This window comes from Fukomys damarensis, unplaced genomic scaffold (assembly GCF_012274545.1).
Source record: "Fukomys damarensis isolate Sample0158 unplaced genomic scaffold, DMR_v1.0_HiC HiC_scaffold_20, whole genome shotgun sequence".
In the NCBI taxonomy this organism is placed as follows: domain Eukaryota; kingdom Metazoa; phylum Chordata; class Mammalia; order Rodentia; family Bathyergidae; genus Fukomys; species Fukomys damarensis.
Genome location: NW_022900932.1, coordinates 41,351,367 through 41,368,524, shown reverse-complemented (window position 1 = coordinate 41,368,524; position 17,158 = coordinate 41,351,367). Strand labels below are relative to the sequence as shown.

At 40.5% G+C, this 17,158-nt stretch overlaps 1 protein-coding gene and 1 pseudogene across 1 annotated transcript in view; one reads left to right on the top strand and one right to left on the bottom strand.

The window, feature by feature from the left end:
• Cpeb3 (cytoplasmic polyadenylation element binding protein 3) overlaps positions 1-10,943 on the top strand; it is a 189,218-nt gene extending 178,275 nt beyond the window's left edge. The window contains exon 16 of the mRNA XM_010632135.3: positions 10,572-10,943. Within this exon, the coding sequence (XP_010630437.1) occupies positions 10,572-10,799 (228 nt within the window). The 3' untranslated portion in view covers positions 10,800-10,943. The remainder of the gene's footprint in view (positions 1-10,571) is intronic.
• On the bottom strand, positions 3,175-10,339 carry LOC117287066 (annotated as a pseudogene).
• Positions 10,944-17,158: the final 6,215 nt, after the last annotated feature.

The following is a 17,158-nucleotide window of genomic DNA, read 5'->3' as shown; positions in this document are numbered from 1 at the left end:
GTGTCTTTTTAAAGTGTGGTGCTCAGGGTGAAAAGCCTCAGCTGAGGTTTCTTCCCCCAGAGAGAGACATGGTTTTCCTTTCTTTTAATCTAAACAGTGTGCCTCTGGTGATAAACCTGACGCAGCCATAGCTCTCATAGCATTTGCCCTGGATCTGTGGGAAGCCTGGAAAGAGACAAAAAATACTCACTTAAGCTCTAGTATCCAGTAATTCACAACACCTTCCCCGGTTGTTATGAGCGCCCTTCCCTTCAAGCCAGGACACAGCTTCAGAGCTGGTGTTTTCCGTTTAAGTCACCCCCATCCTACTTCTCACCCCTCTTCTCTCAGAGCATCACTTGTTTGACCTTGATGTACTGTGTTTTTAAGCAGCAAGGTGCCGTGTCCTTGTTTCTGTCCTGTAGTATAGAGGGAAATTCTGCACATGTTCTTGTCTGTCTGTTCGTGATCTCTAGTTCATTCTTTTCCTCCTGAAGGCCTGCCACAAATACTTAGATTTGATTTGTCCTTCCGTCAGCCTTCTTGTCCTCCTGAATCTTTGAGTTAAAGCTCAGCTTGTCTGTGCCACTGTTTGGCTACCTCTTTCTTACACTTTGACCTTGTGTTTGTGCTCTCTCAACTTTTGGGACAGTTCCAAGTCTTACATTTATTTCTATTAAATTACAGTATGACTCATCCTTTGGCCTCTTTTTTCAGGCTATCTACTCAGATTCCATTATTTGAAATCCTTGCTTCTACTTGGTTTCCAGCCATCTGTAAGCATGCCTTGCCTACCTTGGGAGGGGCAGGTATTCTGCTTATTTGGCTGGTTCTTCTTACCAAAGGGCAGGCAGCAACAAGGGCTGGTCTTAAGCTATCCCTAATGTGACTTTTAGCACATAATTCAAACTTTACCTGACCTTGGTTAGCAGCTCTCTCGTTGTTACTACAACTTTCACATTCAAGGAGAGAAAATCCTACACCTGTAAATAGGTTGTGGTCTCTATGGTATCTCCTCTCTGCCACCAAGAGTTAGTCAGTGTCTTAATTTACTTTGGCAGGTCAGTTTATTGACTGATACTAAAATAACTGCAGACATTTTCAGTAGCTTGTTAGAAACAACAATGGAGCATTGATACCAGTTGGTTAAAGTATAACTTTATTTTTTTCTGTATCATTCTAAGTATATTATTTCTCTTAAAAGTTTTTTTGAGACAGGGTCTCACTGTGTACTTTAGGCTGGGCTTGAACACACTGTGTGGCCCATGCTGGCCTCCAACTCTCGGGGATCGCAGCCTCACAAGTGCTGGTAGTACAGGCGTGCACCACCAAATCCAGCTGTTATTCCCTTTGTCTTCTACAGCCACTTGTCCAAGGCGCTCTAACAGCACTCCTTATCCTTAATGCTCCTAGTGCATCAATAAATTACACATACTCTTTTACATATTTGGACACTGTCATCTGCCAGCTTTTGGTAAACTTAATCTTCTTGCTTTCCAATGAAAATGAAAAGGATTAGAAATCATTATTATTAAAATTATAGCCCACTGCCATATTTTAAAAGAGTTGACAAAAGTGAAAACTGTCCATCGCCACTGTATTGCCTGACCCTAGAATAAAGGCTCTGTTTAAGATGTGACAGGATGAATAACACATTTTAGCAACACATTCATCAAAAAACATCAAAATTCATGATGTTTTATCACCATAAAGGAAAAATATCTGGACTCTGGAAAAGTAACTTCTGAGGAATGTTTTACTCCCTAAGGAAACTGATAGATAGAGCATCACTCTCTCTCTCTCTGGCTTCAAGGCTGTCATGATAAGTCTTTATGATTTATCTTCTAAAGTTCATGGTGAATAGATCCCCATTTAGCAATAAGCATTGTTGCCAAGCTCAGCTGGAAGCCTGAATACATAAAAAGTGTCATTTTATTCACATTGCCTTTTCAAACAGAGCACACATATATTACCTACCCTACATTCATTTGTTTGGCATTTTACAACTTGCAGTAGGTACTTGTATCCATCACTCTACTTGATCATAAAGCATCCCTCTGTAATGGATATCCTTTCAATCAACTGTAGAGCCCTACTTGTCTTTTTTCATGGCTGCATGATATTCTGTGTGGTATATAAACCATATTTAAGTAGACATTTATGTTATTTCTACTTTTTTCTTCTATGGACTGTTCTGAAATAGATACACTTTGGGGGGAAGTACTGGGAATCAAACTCGGGACCTTGCACTTACCAGATGCTGTGCTGTGCTGAGCTACATCCCCTGCCCACTGAAACAGATATACTTTACGTGCATCCTCAAAGTTGGTGATTTTATTTCCAGGCAATGGGATTACCCTAGTAACAGTAACCAACAGTGGGATTATTGGGGTGAAAGCATATGGAAGCATTTTTTTGTTTCGTTTTGTTTTGCAGTGCTGGTAGTCTAATCCAAACCTTTACACGTGCTGGGCAAGTGCTCTTGTTGTTAAGATACACTTCTAGGTCTGACTGTATATTTTTTTAATTATAAGAATTTGCTAGTTTGCTTTTCAAAAATGTACCAGTTCACATTTTTATCAGCAAAGGATAAGACTTTATAATTACTTTTTCAGATAAAAATATTATAGGTTTATTTAAAACTTAATTCTCACCTTGAGTATGCAATTTTCAAACTCCTCAAAATAAGCATTTTTTTTTTTGGTAGAGAGAAAATTATTTAGTACACACATTTTTAGCTCTGAAGTGGTAAAGTGATATAGAGTAAGAAAATTATTTTTTTCAGTACTTACAAATTATTTCAGTTCCATTTGTAATTACAGTACAACATGTTTCCATCTTGTTGAGATTTTATTGTGTTATGTTTTATGTAGTCATGCTCAAGAAAAAGTTAAATTTAAAAATCCATATTTATATTCTTTTACATGAACTGCATAAGACAATTTCGAAAGTCATTCCCAAGTCTGGGAACATAGCTTAGTAGTGGAGTGCTTGCCTAGCATGTCTGAGGAACCAAGCTTGAACCCTAACACTCAAAAAAAAAGACCCTCAGTCTCTTTATTATTTTCTGTATTTAAAATTGCTCTAGGGCCGGGGATTTTAGCTCATGGTTCCACCGCCTGCCTTGCAAGCGCAAGGACCCGAGTTCGATCCCCGGTACCAAAAAAAACCCAAAAACCAAATAAAATTGTTCTTTCAGATATTTAGGAGCTCCATAGGTGGGGGCTTTAATGGAATTTTTCCCAGAGTAAACTTATTGACTTGAAATTGTTCCAGTCCTTCTGCTGTCAGGTGATCCTTGGGTGTGAATAACACGTTATCTGCTGTAATGAGCACCCTGGAGACTGGGAGAGAGGTGGATGTGCTGCCAGCTCCAAAAATATCATTAGATGGCTTAGAAAAAGCAGTGTGAGAATGTGAGCCAGGACCACCAAAACCAGCCACAGAATGGCCACTTCCAGAGGCCAGGGCCACTGGAGCTCCCCAAGGGCCTGCTGCCCCTGAAGTTGGAGATCTTGAAAGTCCAGGCGATCCAAAACTGGAGGCTGTGGGGCTTTTAAATGGAAATGAAGCAGCAGAAGTGATTTCAGGTTTCCCCAATCCAAAATTTGGGCTGGAAGTAGAATTGGCAGAACTAGTAGAGGGTATAGCTCCAATGCTGGAGGCGCCCCAAACACAGACAGGGCAGGGACAGGGGCAGTTCCAGAGTTTGTTTAAAAGCTAAAATTGTGAGCACTAGTACTGCCGCTGTTACTGTAAAACCTGGTGACCCAAATGTTCCTACTGGTCCACTCCAAATCCAAATGTAGTGCTGCATGATTTGCTTCATCCTTTAAATCAGAGAGCAAAGCCACTTTAGTTGAGGTATTTAGATTCTTCAGTTCATTTATTCTATTCCTCCATTGATTTATAAACTGTTGGACAGAGTTTAGTTGCTTTGGTTTGCCAAAGATATTTCAACTCTAGTCCCTTCTCCCTGTTCGCCAGCTGTTTTTTTTTTTAGTGGTGTATGGGGGGAGAGGGAAACTGGAGACTGATTGAACCCTGGACCTTTTTTCTCATTTCTTTACTTTTTGTAGTTTACAAATATACAAAATAGAAGTTTGCTTAAATTTACAATTACATATTTATTAAGGCAAGGAACTATATAGAAAAAATACATTTATTCCGTTTAAAGCATACTTGGGAATAAACCATTGCAAAATTATTGCACATCTGAAACCACATAACAAAAACTGTCTGCATAGAAGTGCTAAAGAAGTATGAGCAGTTTGAGAAGAACTTGGGCTTCCTCATTTGGTACCTTTAGAACCAAGACTCACCAAGCACCATCTCGTAGGCCATTAAAACGCATTGTCTCTATCCGAATTTCTTCCTCTTCTCCTAATATCGTACTAATGGCTTTTAGAAGGCAAAGAGAATTCAAAGTGATCTTTATACTTATATTGCATTAAAACACAATTCAACAAAATCTGCATCTTCACATCCTCCCCAACTCATGGATCTAATCTACGCCCTGATATCTAAAACTTTCAGTCTCTCCCGTGGCGTTTTGCAAGTCTGGGCATATTCAAGTTGGATTTGGAATTGGAATGATACAAGATCCAGCCACAGACCCCATCTGTTTTTTGATTTTTGTGTCTTTTGGCTTTCTCCTTTCTCCTGGTTGTCGACTCTCAAGCTAACTGGCTAGGAACTTGACCATGATTGTAGTACTTGCCAGTCAGGCTCCTTCCCTTGTGGGAAATTGTGTAAAAGGTTTTAAAAAATACTGAGTTCTCTCCTGACAGTGCGGGTCATGTCCACTGTGGGATTTGAAAGAGCCTCTTCCTGTGGAAGGCCAGGTGGTCCGGCCTGGAGACTGCCTAGCCACACTTCTGGCACTGGGAGAGGTACTGCCTGCCCCATGTGTCTGTGTGGTGCCTGGTCAGTTAATGGCCAAGGGTGAATGTCCCGCCACAGCCTTTCAGTCACAGTGGTGCGGCCTCTTACCTGTGTGGGTTCACAGGTGTGCCTTGAAATGAGAAATGTTTGTACAGGCTTTGCCATAGCCTGCACAATCACAAGCGTGGGTGGCCATCCTTTTCTGGGGCCCTGACCTTTTTCCCCGTTTGGCTTGGGCTCCTCTGCAAAACTACTTATAATTATTTTAAATGTCTGCCAATCTGATGGGAATAAAATGGTATTAATTTTCTCTTTCCTAACTACTTGTAGAGATGAACATCTTTTTATGTGATTTTTGCGGGACACGCAGGATCAGTCCTAGGGCTTCATGTATGCTAAGTATGTGCTGTACTACTGAGCTATATATACCTCCATTCCCTGAAATGGTTAATTTTTATATGACTTTAACCTCAGTTTAAAAGTTTTAACTCTTGGGCCAGGGATTTAGCTCAGTGGTGTTGCCGCCTGCCTTGTAAGCACCAGGGCCCAGTTCGATCCCCGCTACCTCTGCAAAAAAATTAACTCTTAAAAACCATGTGTATGGGGAGGGGCATACAACCATTTTTTGCGCTATTGGGGATGTGACCTAGGGCCTTTGCCCTGAGCTATATATCTGGCCCATTTTTATTTCTTTTTTGAGACAAAGACTCACTAAGTCACTAAATTACCTTCCTCAGCCTTCCATAGTGCTATGATTTCAGGTGTGCACCACCACATCTGGCTTGGATTTGTTTTGTTTTGTTTTAACATTATGGAAATGTTTCTTTGGGGCTGGTCTTACATCCCTTCAAGTGCTTCATATTTCCATGTTTCATGTATGGCTGTTGCCTGATTCCTTCTGCAGCTTTCTTTTGCTGAGTGTGAGTTCTATTTGTTCAGGCAAATCTTCTCTCTGATCCCCTTTTCCAGGCTTTTGGGGCTTAGTTCTTTCTGTTACTGGAACACCTGAGGTATACGTGTCTACCTATCGGAAGAAGGAAAGCAGTCTCCAGCTCATGGTCTGGAGGTGGAAAAGCACCACCCGTGTCCTGTATGCCCTGCTTCTCCCAGTAGCACCCCACCCCAGTCTTCACTGCAGAATGCAGGGGAGAACAGGCAGATTAGATGCATTCTCACGGGCCTGCAGCTCCTTTTCTCCTGGAGTTTGCCAATTTCTGTAGATCATGTCCCTGAGTGTACCGCTGTCCCATCTTGCTCTAAGAATCTGGCCTCACGTCATTTACAACTAAGGCAAGATGCTGATCAAGGCAGGACAATACCTAGGAAATGCCAGATGAGTGCTGTGGAGTATTCAAGTTTGAAAGATGAAGGAGAAGGGATTGAAATCGTTTTGGAAGCCTAGGCCTCTGTCTGGTTTTCAACATGATTGCAAAGATCATTCAATGGCTAGCAAATAGTCTCTTCCCAGCCGGGTGTGGTGGCCCATGCCTTCAATTCCTGCTTTTTGGGAGGCTAAAGCAGGATGATCACAAGTTCAAGCCTAGCCTGAGCTACTTAGAGACTTAGAGAGACACTATCTCAAAATATAAAGTAAAAAAGGGCTAGGATGTACCTTAGTACAAGGGCTCTGTGTTCATTTCCCCATACTGAACTAGTCTCTTCCCTGCAGGACATTGCAATGCAGTCTTGTAGTCATAGCTACTCAGGAGGCTGACACAGGGTTGCTTGAGCCTAGGTGATCAGGACCAGCTGGGGCAAAAAATTAGTCTCTTCAAATACTGGCCAGGCATGGTAGTTCATGCCTGTAATTCCAGTAGCTAGGAGGCTGAGGCAGGAAGATCACAAATAAGCCCAGCCTTGGCTACATAGTGAGATCCTGTCTCAACACAACAACAAAAAACCTGGAAATGGATGTGTACCTGGAAAAGAATGAAGCTGGGCCCCTGCCTTCCACTATGTATGTAAAAGCTTAGGAGAAATCAGCAAACTAAATAGAGGAGCTAAAACCATAATACTCTGGAGAAAATAGAGGCTTAAAGTCATCTCTCTGGATCTGACAATGGATTGTAGGTAGGCCATCAAAAGAAGAAGCAGCAAAAGCAAAACATATAAATTGTACTTAATTGAAATTGAAAATTTTGCTCTATCAAAGAATATTATTTTTAAAATGAGAATACAACCTACACGAAAAGATAAAGAATACCTCAATTCACAAACACTTCTGTTTGCAAATAATTCAGTTTACAAACAAAAGCCTTCAGCAAAATTTTGCTTCGGTTTGCAAACTTTACATCAGGTGACAAATGGGTCACAGTCATCTTCCCATACAAATACTAATGCAGCCATCTTCCCCAAAATTGTAAAACAAATGAAGTTCGTAAACCAAGGTACCCTGTATTTGTAAATCATATGTCTGATGAAGGTCTAGAATCCAGAGTATAGAAAATATTCATAATTTAACAACAAAAAGACAACCTAATTTTAAAGATCATCAAAGAATTTGAATAGACATTTCTCCAAACAAGATAAGTACATGGCCAACAAGCACTTGCTAGATGCTAAACATCATTTATTATTAGGGAAATGCAAATCTAAACTACAGTGAGTGCCACTTCACCCCTACCAGGATAGTTATAATCACTAAATGGAAAATAAATATTGGTGAGTATGTGGCAATTTTATCTCTCCTACTTTGTGGGTGGAAATGTAAAATGGTATAGCTCCTATGGAAAATAATTTGGTAGTTCCTCAAAAAGTTAAACATTGAATATATATACCCAATCAAATCATCCCTTAATATCAACCTCAAATCATCAATAACAGGCACTTAAACACATATGCATGCACTTTCACAGCCGTACCATTCACAACAGCCAAAAAAGTGGAAACAACCCAAATGTCCCATCAACAAATGAGTGGATAAAAAGTGTGTGTGTATGTGTGTGTGTGTGTACAATGGCATATTAGTTTGGGCAGACATAAAAGGTCTCATGATGTCATTTATAGAAAATATGCAGAATAGGTAAATACATGGAAAAAGAAGGAGGTAGACTGGTCATTCATTGTCAGGGGCTGGGAAGGGGAGATGAGGGGAGTAATTACTCAGTGGGTACAAGATTTCCTTTTGAGGTAATGAAAATGTTCTGAAACTATTGGGAATGTTGACATGCAACTGAATTGTTCACATTGAAATTATTCATTTTATATGAGTAAAGAAAAGAAAATCTGGGGCCAGGGATGTAGCTCAGTAGCGCCACGCCTGCCTGGCAAGTATAAGGTCCTGAATTCGATACCTGGTACCAAAAAAAAGGAAGTAAAGAAAATCTGGACCCCACTAGGTGCATAAAACTTGGGAGTGGGCTTAAAGAAAGTATAAAGAGAATATTTAAGGTTAAAAGAAAGTGCAAAATAGAAACCAGTTGGAGTTTGAGCTGGTGAGTTTTTGGCAGAGAGCTTGTACGGATCATGAAGACTGGCTTGTTTTTGAGTCATAGGTGTGAGGAAACATGCTGTTTAACAAAGGCCTCTATCAACTCAATTCTATGGGCAGTGGAGAATCAGTGTGTGTGTGTGTGTGTGTGTGTGTGTGTGTGTGGTACTGGGGATCAAATAACCCAGGGCCTTTGCAGTAAGCTATATACCTGACCCTTTCTATTTTTATTTTGAGACAGGTTCTTGCTAAGTCATTAAATTATTCATTAACAAGGGTCTATTAACTCAATTCTATGGGCAGTGGAGAATCAGTGTGTGTGTGTGTGTGTGTGTGTGTGTGTGTGGTACTGGGGATCAAATAACCCAGGGCCTTTGCAGTAAGCTATATACCTGACCCTTTCTATTTTTATTTTGAGACAGGTTCTTGCTAAGTCATTAAATTATTCAGGCTGGGGTCATGTTGTGATCATCCTGCATCAGCTTCCCAGAGTTATAGGCATGCACCGTCACTCCCAGCTCAGAGTGGCTTTTGATTAGGAGAGGAACATTGTAGAAATGGATTGTGGAAATGTCAACAGTTATGTAGGAGAATTAAATCAGGGAAGACCTCAAGCTTGGTAGACAGCATAGAGGCTGTGATACTGAACACATGCAGGCCTAAGCTGTGATCACCTGGCCTAGAGAGGAATAGTAGTAGTAGCTATGGTTACCGCTCACTAGGTGCCAATTAATGCTCCTTCTGGCTTAACTCATTTACTATATATGGATCCCAGAGAGTGGGAAATCTTTTCCCCCAGTGAAGAGTTGAGGAAACAGAGACTCAGAGTAGCTTAGTAACTTGCCTGAGGCTGCACAGCTGCTAATATGGCCTAGATTTGAACCCAGGCATGTTGACTCCAGAGCCACCAGTTTCAATTGTGATACAGACATGAATGTAAGATTTTGTTTTCTGAGACCAGGTCTCAATCTGTAGTTCAGGCTGGCCTTGAACTCACCATGTAGCACAGGCTGGCCTCAAACTCTCAGTGATCCTCCTTCCTCAGCTTCCCAAGTGCTGTGATTACAGGAGTGCACCACCATGCCTGGCAAGATTTTTTTCTGAAGCCCACTCACTCACTAACTTGTCAGGTTGAGGAAGGGAAAAGAGGAAGAAGGAGCACCGAAGCATTTTCCTCCTGGGTAGCCACGAGCTGGTATGAGCCTGGGGAGGTGACTGGCAGATAGACCTCTGGAACAGAGCTCATGTTCTTTACCTGTGCTTCCCACCCTCTGTCCCTCCTGAGCCAACTCCCACCCTCCTAGAGTCCCTGCCAGCATCTAGAGGCAATTGTCAGGCAGTTGGCTCACCGACAGCCATGCCTATAATCCTAGCAGTCTGGGAGGCCAGGACAGGAGAATCATGAATTGGAGCTCTGCCAGGACAACTTAGAAAAATCCTGTTTCAAAATTTAAAGCATTAAAAGTGGGTGGGGAGTATAGCTCAAGTGCAGAGACCTTGGGTTTAATCCCAGGTACTGAAGAAAAACAAAAAACGACCCCTTCTACCATCCCCAGGGTTGCTGGACCCAGGAGGCCCCGGAGGTAGGTGTGGGAGAGGCGTGGTGAGACTTCTCATCTTCGCACTCATAGCTAACATTTAAGACGAAAAACATTAGTGTGGGTGATCTGCCTTCTCTGAGGCTCACGAGCTGTGGGAGCAAACTGTGGTAAGAGCGTCTGGGAGGTGTTGGCCGTCAGTCTTTCGGATGCCTCGCCTCACAGCAGCCTTTCCCGCAGCCCCTTGCAACCTCTTCTCCGCAGTGCGCCTCTTTCCCCAGACGCGGCTCCAGCCACAACATTCTCCAGATCCCTGCTCCCGGCCCTCGTCCTCACGAGTCCTCCTCCGTGAAATGTCTCCTTCTGTTTTGCCTTGTCAGATGCCGGTCAGCCTCAGGATTCAGCTCATGTGCTTCACTTCACTGTCCCTCTAAACCTGCCCCAGAGCCCTCTGCTGTGGACAGGACGTGCCCATTTCCACGTCGGTGCCTGTGTACATAAATGTCATTCCCGCTTTCCGGACAGCCAGCAGGCACCGAGAGAAGCTAAGGATTTGCCCGAATTCTTAGCTAGTAAATCAAGGAGCTGATTCCAAATTCCATGCTCTGCCCAACAACCCATTGGTGGGGTTCAGAGTGGCGCCTGGCTGAGGCCGGCCCTGAAGCTCTGCTGTAAACCCTCAAAAGAAGAAACACGACAAAGCATCGCTAATCCATTTCCCGTCTTTCTCCTGGGTCCAGGTGGAAGTGAAGCCATATGTGCTGGATGATCAGATGTGTGACGAGTGCCAGGGCACGCGCTGTGGAGGGAAGTTCGCCCCGTTCTTCTGTGCCAACGTCACCTGTCTGCAGTATTACTGCGAGTACTGCTGGGCGAGCATCCACTCCCGCGCCGGGCGAGAGTTCCACAAGCCGCTGGTGAAGGAGGGAGGCGACCGCCCTCGTCACGTCCCGTTCCGCTGGAGCTGAGCCGGGCCGACCCAGCCACAAGTACTGGAGTAGATAACGAGGAGGGAAAAGAGAGGGCACTGCCTCAGGGCTTACAGTGTTCTGGAAATCTGTGCATTCGTTCTCGATTTTTAAAGAAGAAAATGGGTCTTTTTATTATTACTATCATTTACAGTCATATTACTGAACTCAGTGTCCAGTATAATGCAAAATTGCAGAGTGAAAACGGTACTGATTTGCACTTTGATTCACACGTTTGTCTGCTTGGTACCTTAATTTCTTACACCTGATTTGTCACTCGTGACAGTACATAGACTGCCATTCTCATCAGCGGCCATCAGGTTGATGTCTGTGATTCTTTTATTTGTTATTGTGTTGTTGTCTGATTGTTTTTAAACTGGAGCATGCACTTATTTTCAGAAACTTAGAGAATTGCCCCTAGGACAAGACTTACCAAAGGTAATACTCGTGAGTAGGTGGCAGATGTAGCAAAAACTTCACAACAATTCAACAATTGTTAGTTGGGGTCTTTTAGAATAAGGATAACCCTTAATAAAATAAGCCTTCAGTTGCTCTGTATTTTGACTCTTAAGGATACCTCATGAGCTGGATCTTTATTTTTTTCCTTCATGTTTGATTTTTATTTTGCTGAGGATTTTGGTTAGATCTTTTAGTGTTATGTAAATTTATGCTGCAATAGCTTTTGCTGCTATTAAAATGGTATATTAATACCGTAATACTCTATTCAGGCTAAGGTATCAATTAAAAACAAAAACAAAACCCAACAACACACTTTTGTGATTTAGGGATAGAGTCAACTGCCGAAAGGAAATCAGAACAGACTTTAGAAAGCTTCAATGGAAGGTCACTATTTCTGATTGCATGTTTACTTAATCAGGTTGCTGCATGCAATAAATTTTATATCCAATGTCTAGTATAAAACCTTCCCACAATGCACAAATTAAGAATCTATATAAGCTATAAAATACTCATTTTTTTAAAGAAAGATTTTTTTTTTCATTAAAGAATTGGTAATTGAATGGAGGAAGGCATGCCTTGATGAATGGACCGCTTCTGAGTAGGAAGAGCCTAGAACAGAAGGACCTATATTACAACCAATATAAACCTAGGTGTAGGATATTCTTAAAGCAAACTTGTGGATGGTAAATGAAGTACTTTGCGGTGCTCTGTTATCTATTGTGCAATTTATTTTATATAGTAAAGTGATTATGTCTAACTGTGATCAAACTTAACTGTTTTAAGCCTCTGTGTCAGACATTAATGAACTTGACAGTTCCTAACTGGTATATAGTTAAGTAACATGAGCTCTTCGTTACAATGTCCTAGTGCTTGCACCATTTTGCGTAGTTTCAGACCTTGTCCCGAAAACCAAAGAGCTCATCTTAGCTTACAAACACTAAGAAATATATACAGTATCTAGAGATAAATTGTCAGATTGACAAACTAGGCACATCTTTTAAAAAGTTGTGTAACGGTGATGCTAAAGAAATGTCTGTACAAAATAAGATGGCCTGGGCAAAGTTGGTTGTCTGGGTGAGAAATTAACTACTTAATCCCCTGGATTTATCCTGTAAAGCTTGAATAAAATTAAGCCCTGCTAATACTACCGTGGACATTTTTTTAGCATTCACTCTTGGGCTGCAGATAGTAATAAATAAACACACACAATGATTGCGAGACTACGTAAATCTTTTTTTAAATCTTCTTCCTATGTTTTGGAATTCTGGGGACAATCTGACTGGATATGACACTGCAGAATAGGTTTTAAGTCACTGTGTTTTATGTGCTGTGATGTCCGTGTACTGTCTTAATTTAGCAGTGCTTGTTTTGTTTTTTTGTTTTTTGTCTTTTTCCTCCAGTGTTTAGTTGCAGTTACTGGCTCTCAAATAATAGTTTGTTTTCGAAAAGGAAAAACAAAGTAGTTTTTTACTAAATTAAAAATGCTGTTAGAATCCTCCCCTTATGAGGTTACCTCTGGGCTTGTTGGTAATAATTGTTTTTTTCCAGCCCAGGTGTGATTTTGTTTTGTTTTGTTTTGTTTTATATGTTTGTGATTTTGTTTTTAATTTTTTATCTGTACAAGAAATTTTGTTATGCACTACTACGTTTTGTATTCTAGACAGTTTTCAAAGTTGGCTGAAGATTTTTTTGTTTGTTTGTTTTTAAGGAAAAAGGCATGCTTTCTGACTGACATGATCTTTTGCAATACCTCAATTTTGAAATATAGGAAAGAAAATGATATTTTCTAAGTAAGTTTATTCAGAAAATATATATTAATTTAATTCTGCAAGAAAATGATTTAACAGATGGGTAACTTTATTTTTTTCATGCTTATTTGTGTTTTTTGAAAATGAAGAAGTTAGAGCTTTATAACTATAATATTAAAGATCATATCTAACCTACAGAAATCTACCTAATTATGTGAAAGAAGCAAAACTTTTTGAAGAAGCACCCCTCTTTCATGTACTAAAATAACACTGAGATTTTTAAAAAGCTGAAAGACTGCACAGCATAAGACTGAAGTGAAGGCAAAAAAAAAAAATGTCATGAAGAATAGGTTACAAAAAATAAACTCCATTTGGTGCTGAAAGTTATGAATAGATGGTGGAAACTACTTTCCCTTAATTTGTATATTTATAATCAAGCATTGATTGTGCACGACTGACCAGGATTGTGAAAGAGTTCTTCTGTTTGTATTTTTTTAAAGAGAACTTTTTTAGTTTATTAAATTATAACATGTTCCCTTTTGTTTTGTAAATAAATGTGCCCCCAAGTTCTTAATGTATTAAAAGAGAGGGTCCTTCAAAAAAATTATTTTTTAAAACATAGAGGTGTTCTGACCTGCAACTTGACTGGGAAGCCCCTGGGTAACACAGGTCCTGTTGTGGCCTTTCCTTGATGTGACACTTGAACTAGTCGATTTTTTGAAGGCTATAACCTAACCTCGACTATTTGTTGTTATGTGCAATACTGTTTGTACTGTTTGTATAAAAAATAGAAAAAAAAAAGAAAAGAAAAAAGGCATAAATCTTTATTGCAGATTTATTTTCATTGCAAACTTTAGACATTGTGATTCACTGAAATCATTTTTCTACTGTCAGATATGTACCTTTTCTTCATGCTGGTATTTTTTCAATAGTAATGTAGCCTTTGTACTGAGACAAATTTTCATTGTTATTTTTAGAAAGATTTTTTGCTAAGAAAAAAATTAAACATATTTACATATTTTTCATTTTATTTCGTATTTTCTTTAAGGAGTGCTTTCTCAATCATTAATAGAGTTGTTTCTGGGAGGGACTTTCATATCTGGTCAATGTCATAATATTATTTTGTATTTTTCTTGGAATAAATTAATTTTATGATGCTAATTCTTTAAAAGTTTATTTTTTTCATTTTCAGTTATTTTTGAAGCTAAAACCTTTGTAATATTGTTACTAAAGTGTCTAGTTTTTTGAAATGCAAAGCTTTATGTATTATCTTGCTGATGTGGTTTACAATAGCGTGACAACGATGAAAATGGTTGGTTATGTAAAGTGACTGGAAATGTAATGGATCATTGGGTAATAAAATGACAGAATGAGCAGAACATGTGAAATTTTGACAAGCCTTTTCCTTTATTACAGTGGTGTAGTGTAAGACTAGGGATGTCACAGTACAGTTCTCTAGGGATGTCACAGTGGGTTTATACAACACCAGACGCAGCCAGATCTGTGGCCCTGATACAGAAGTCACCCTACTGAAATACCACTGGGGTTCAAACCTAGCTAGGTCAACAGAATGTTTCATTGCTTTTCCCCCTCTAACTTCATTTTGTCGTGTGTGTGTGTGTGTGTGTGTGTGTGTGTGTGTATCTGCCACCACCTGCTGTCCATGTGTGAGATGGTGCCTTTCTCTCCCAAATCTTTTATATGCATCTACAGTGGTGACATCTGTGAATCCAAGGAAGTGGCTGAGAAGACACCAGCTTCTAGGTAACACAGACCAACTACAGTGTCACACGGTGGTCCTTCCCTGGAAGGGTGGGTTGGTGGCAGTGAGGAAACACACCTGGATGTCACCACTGTATGGACACTGTGTGTGTGTGAGGTTGCATCTCCCTCCACACCCCTGCCTGCTCTCTCTTACCCCCCCAGCCCCAGCCGCCTTTTACTGTGGCAACACATCGGGCCCCTCCATGCATGATCTGTCTGCCCTCCTACTGCTCTTTCCCAGTCCCTGCCTCACCTGGAAGCCGTGCTGTTCAGGCAGTGTGGCACTGCAATGGCGCCTAAAATTAACACAGAAAGATCATACAACTGCAAAACTGGTGTTGCGTAAACAGGACATCCAATGACTTGCTCTAGCCAGATGGTGTGTTTCTACTAGTCAGTGGTGGCCTCTTCCAGCTCCATAGCCATGGAGGCGAGGTTAATCAGTAACTCGGAGGAACTTGAGTCCAGAGATGGCTCCTGGGTATGCTCTATGTATTCAGTTTTGTAAATAATATATAGATTAGATCAAGTTGTGATGTAAAATTTTAACTCAAATTGGGTACTATTGTTGGAATTTTACATTAACTACAAATAAATGATTAGGAACAGAAGAAAAGAAATTGGAAAAATTCTTGTTTAGTGGTATAAAGATTATGCTTAGATTTCTGCCTATATCTTGTGTTTTATAGCTTGTTAGTGAGGCATGGGCTCATGCAGAATGTCCTGCATTTATGCAATTAGCAAATAACTGCTAGTTTTCATTTTATCTATTATATTAGCAACAATGGCATTTAACTGGGTAAAGCTCCTACCTAAATATTTGAGTATTGTGACATCTCTACTTGCAAGGTTTGAATGAAAGATTAGTCACAGATTAGTGAAAAAAAGTATCTTTTGTTAAAACTGGCTTATTTGTGTGGACTGTTGCTTTTTCACTAGCTTGTATGGTATGTCAGCTAACCTTTCTTTCTGTTCTTTTTTTCTTTTATAATAACCAGACTTCTCTAGCTCAGCTGCAGTAGTGTTCCATCTTACCACAGAGTATTTCATAATTAATGCTGTTGACTTTGTACCCCACAATGGGTCAAGGATGGGTTTATGATTCAGGGATGTTTAAATTTTGTAAGACGAGGATGTTAATTGCAACAAGTAGAAAACTTGGGTGCTAATAACACAGGACAACTCTTTTTCTGAATGTAGTTCCATTGGGGTATAAAGTATTAGGTATTTGTATTTTTGCTGTCAAAATAATGGGCATAACTTTTAGAGTGTTCACAGCTAAGATCTCTGTATTTGTTTTTCAACTAACAACTAATTTTAAATGTATTGTATCTTTTATTACCTGTGTTCTTAGATTGTTTTTTTTGCTAGTAACCCTTTACTCAGCTTCTGCCTTTGGGGCTTGGACTAACACTGCTTGTATGGAACTACAGTACTGTGACTAAATATGGAGCTCAATGCAGCTATTGCTTACAACTGCTTAAACTTTGTAGTTTGGATTTTTTTTTCTGTAATAACTTATTAAATCTAGTTGTATGAAGTACTGACACTTGTCATCCTTTGCACTTGGTAAGGAATAAGCGTGGTGTACTTGGTCCTCATCTGGGGAACATTTCAGTTCACTTGATTAGCTTTTTGGTTTCAGTGACACATCCTTTTACAGCACACGGAAAGAACAACAAAGTTCTTTCCTCTGATACAGCATTTAAAAGTCTTAGCCGGGTGTGGTGGCACACACCTGTAATCCCAGGAGGCTGAGGCAGGAGGATCGCTGTGAGTTTGAGACCAGCCTGGGCTACATAGTGAGTTCCAGGTCAGTCTCAACTGCATAGTGAGACCCTGTCTCAAAAAACCAAAAATAAATAAATAGATAAAAGTCTTTGATTGTTGACTCGTGAACGTGTATCAGGGTGCAGTTGGTTTTTGCATTTTGATTTTTGTGTTTCCATGTTGGGGATTGAGTCCAGGGCCTCGTGCATAGCTAAGTTATCAGTCTGCCACTGAACTGCGTCCTCAGCCTGGTGCAGCTGGGTGTTTAATTGCCGGCACTTTTGCCACATGAAACCAGTGTTCAAAATTACAACCCAAAAAGCTAATGAAAAAGTAAGTATTGTTACCTTCGTTCATTTTTAATTTTTTACAATTCTATTTTTGAAAGGGATCTTTTAAAATCCCATGTTGCTTGTGGCTCTCTCCTAGTTACTAATCCCTTTAGGAAAATGGATCACAAACGAATCCCTCGCAGAGCTTTTAAAACAAGCTGTTTCCCGCATCCCACCTCCCAGAGACTGTTTCATTAGGAGTGGGGTCTGGGCGCAGGGCTTTTAAATCCCGGGCGACGACCACCGCTGGCATCGCCCCTTCCGGAAGCCGGGCCGGGCCGCGGGT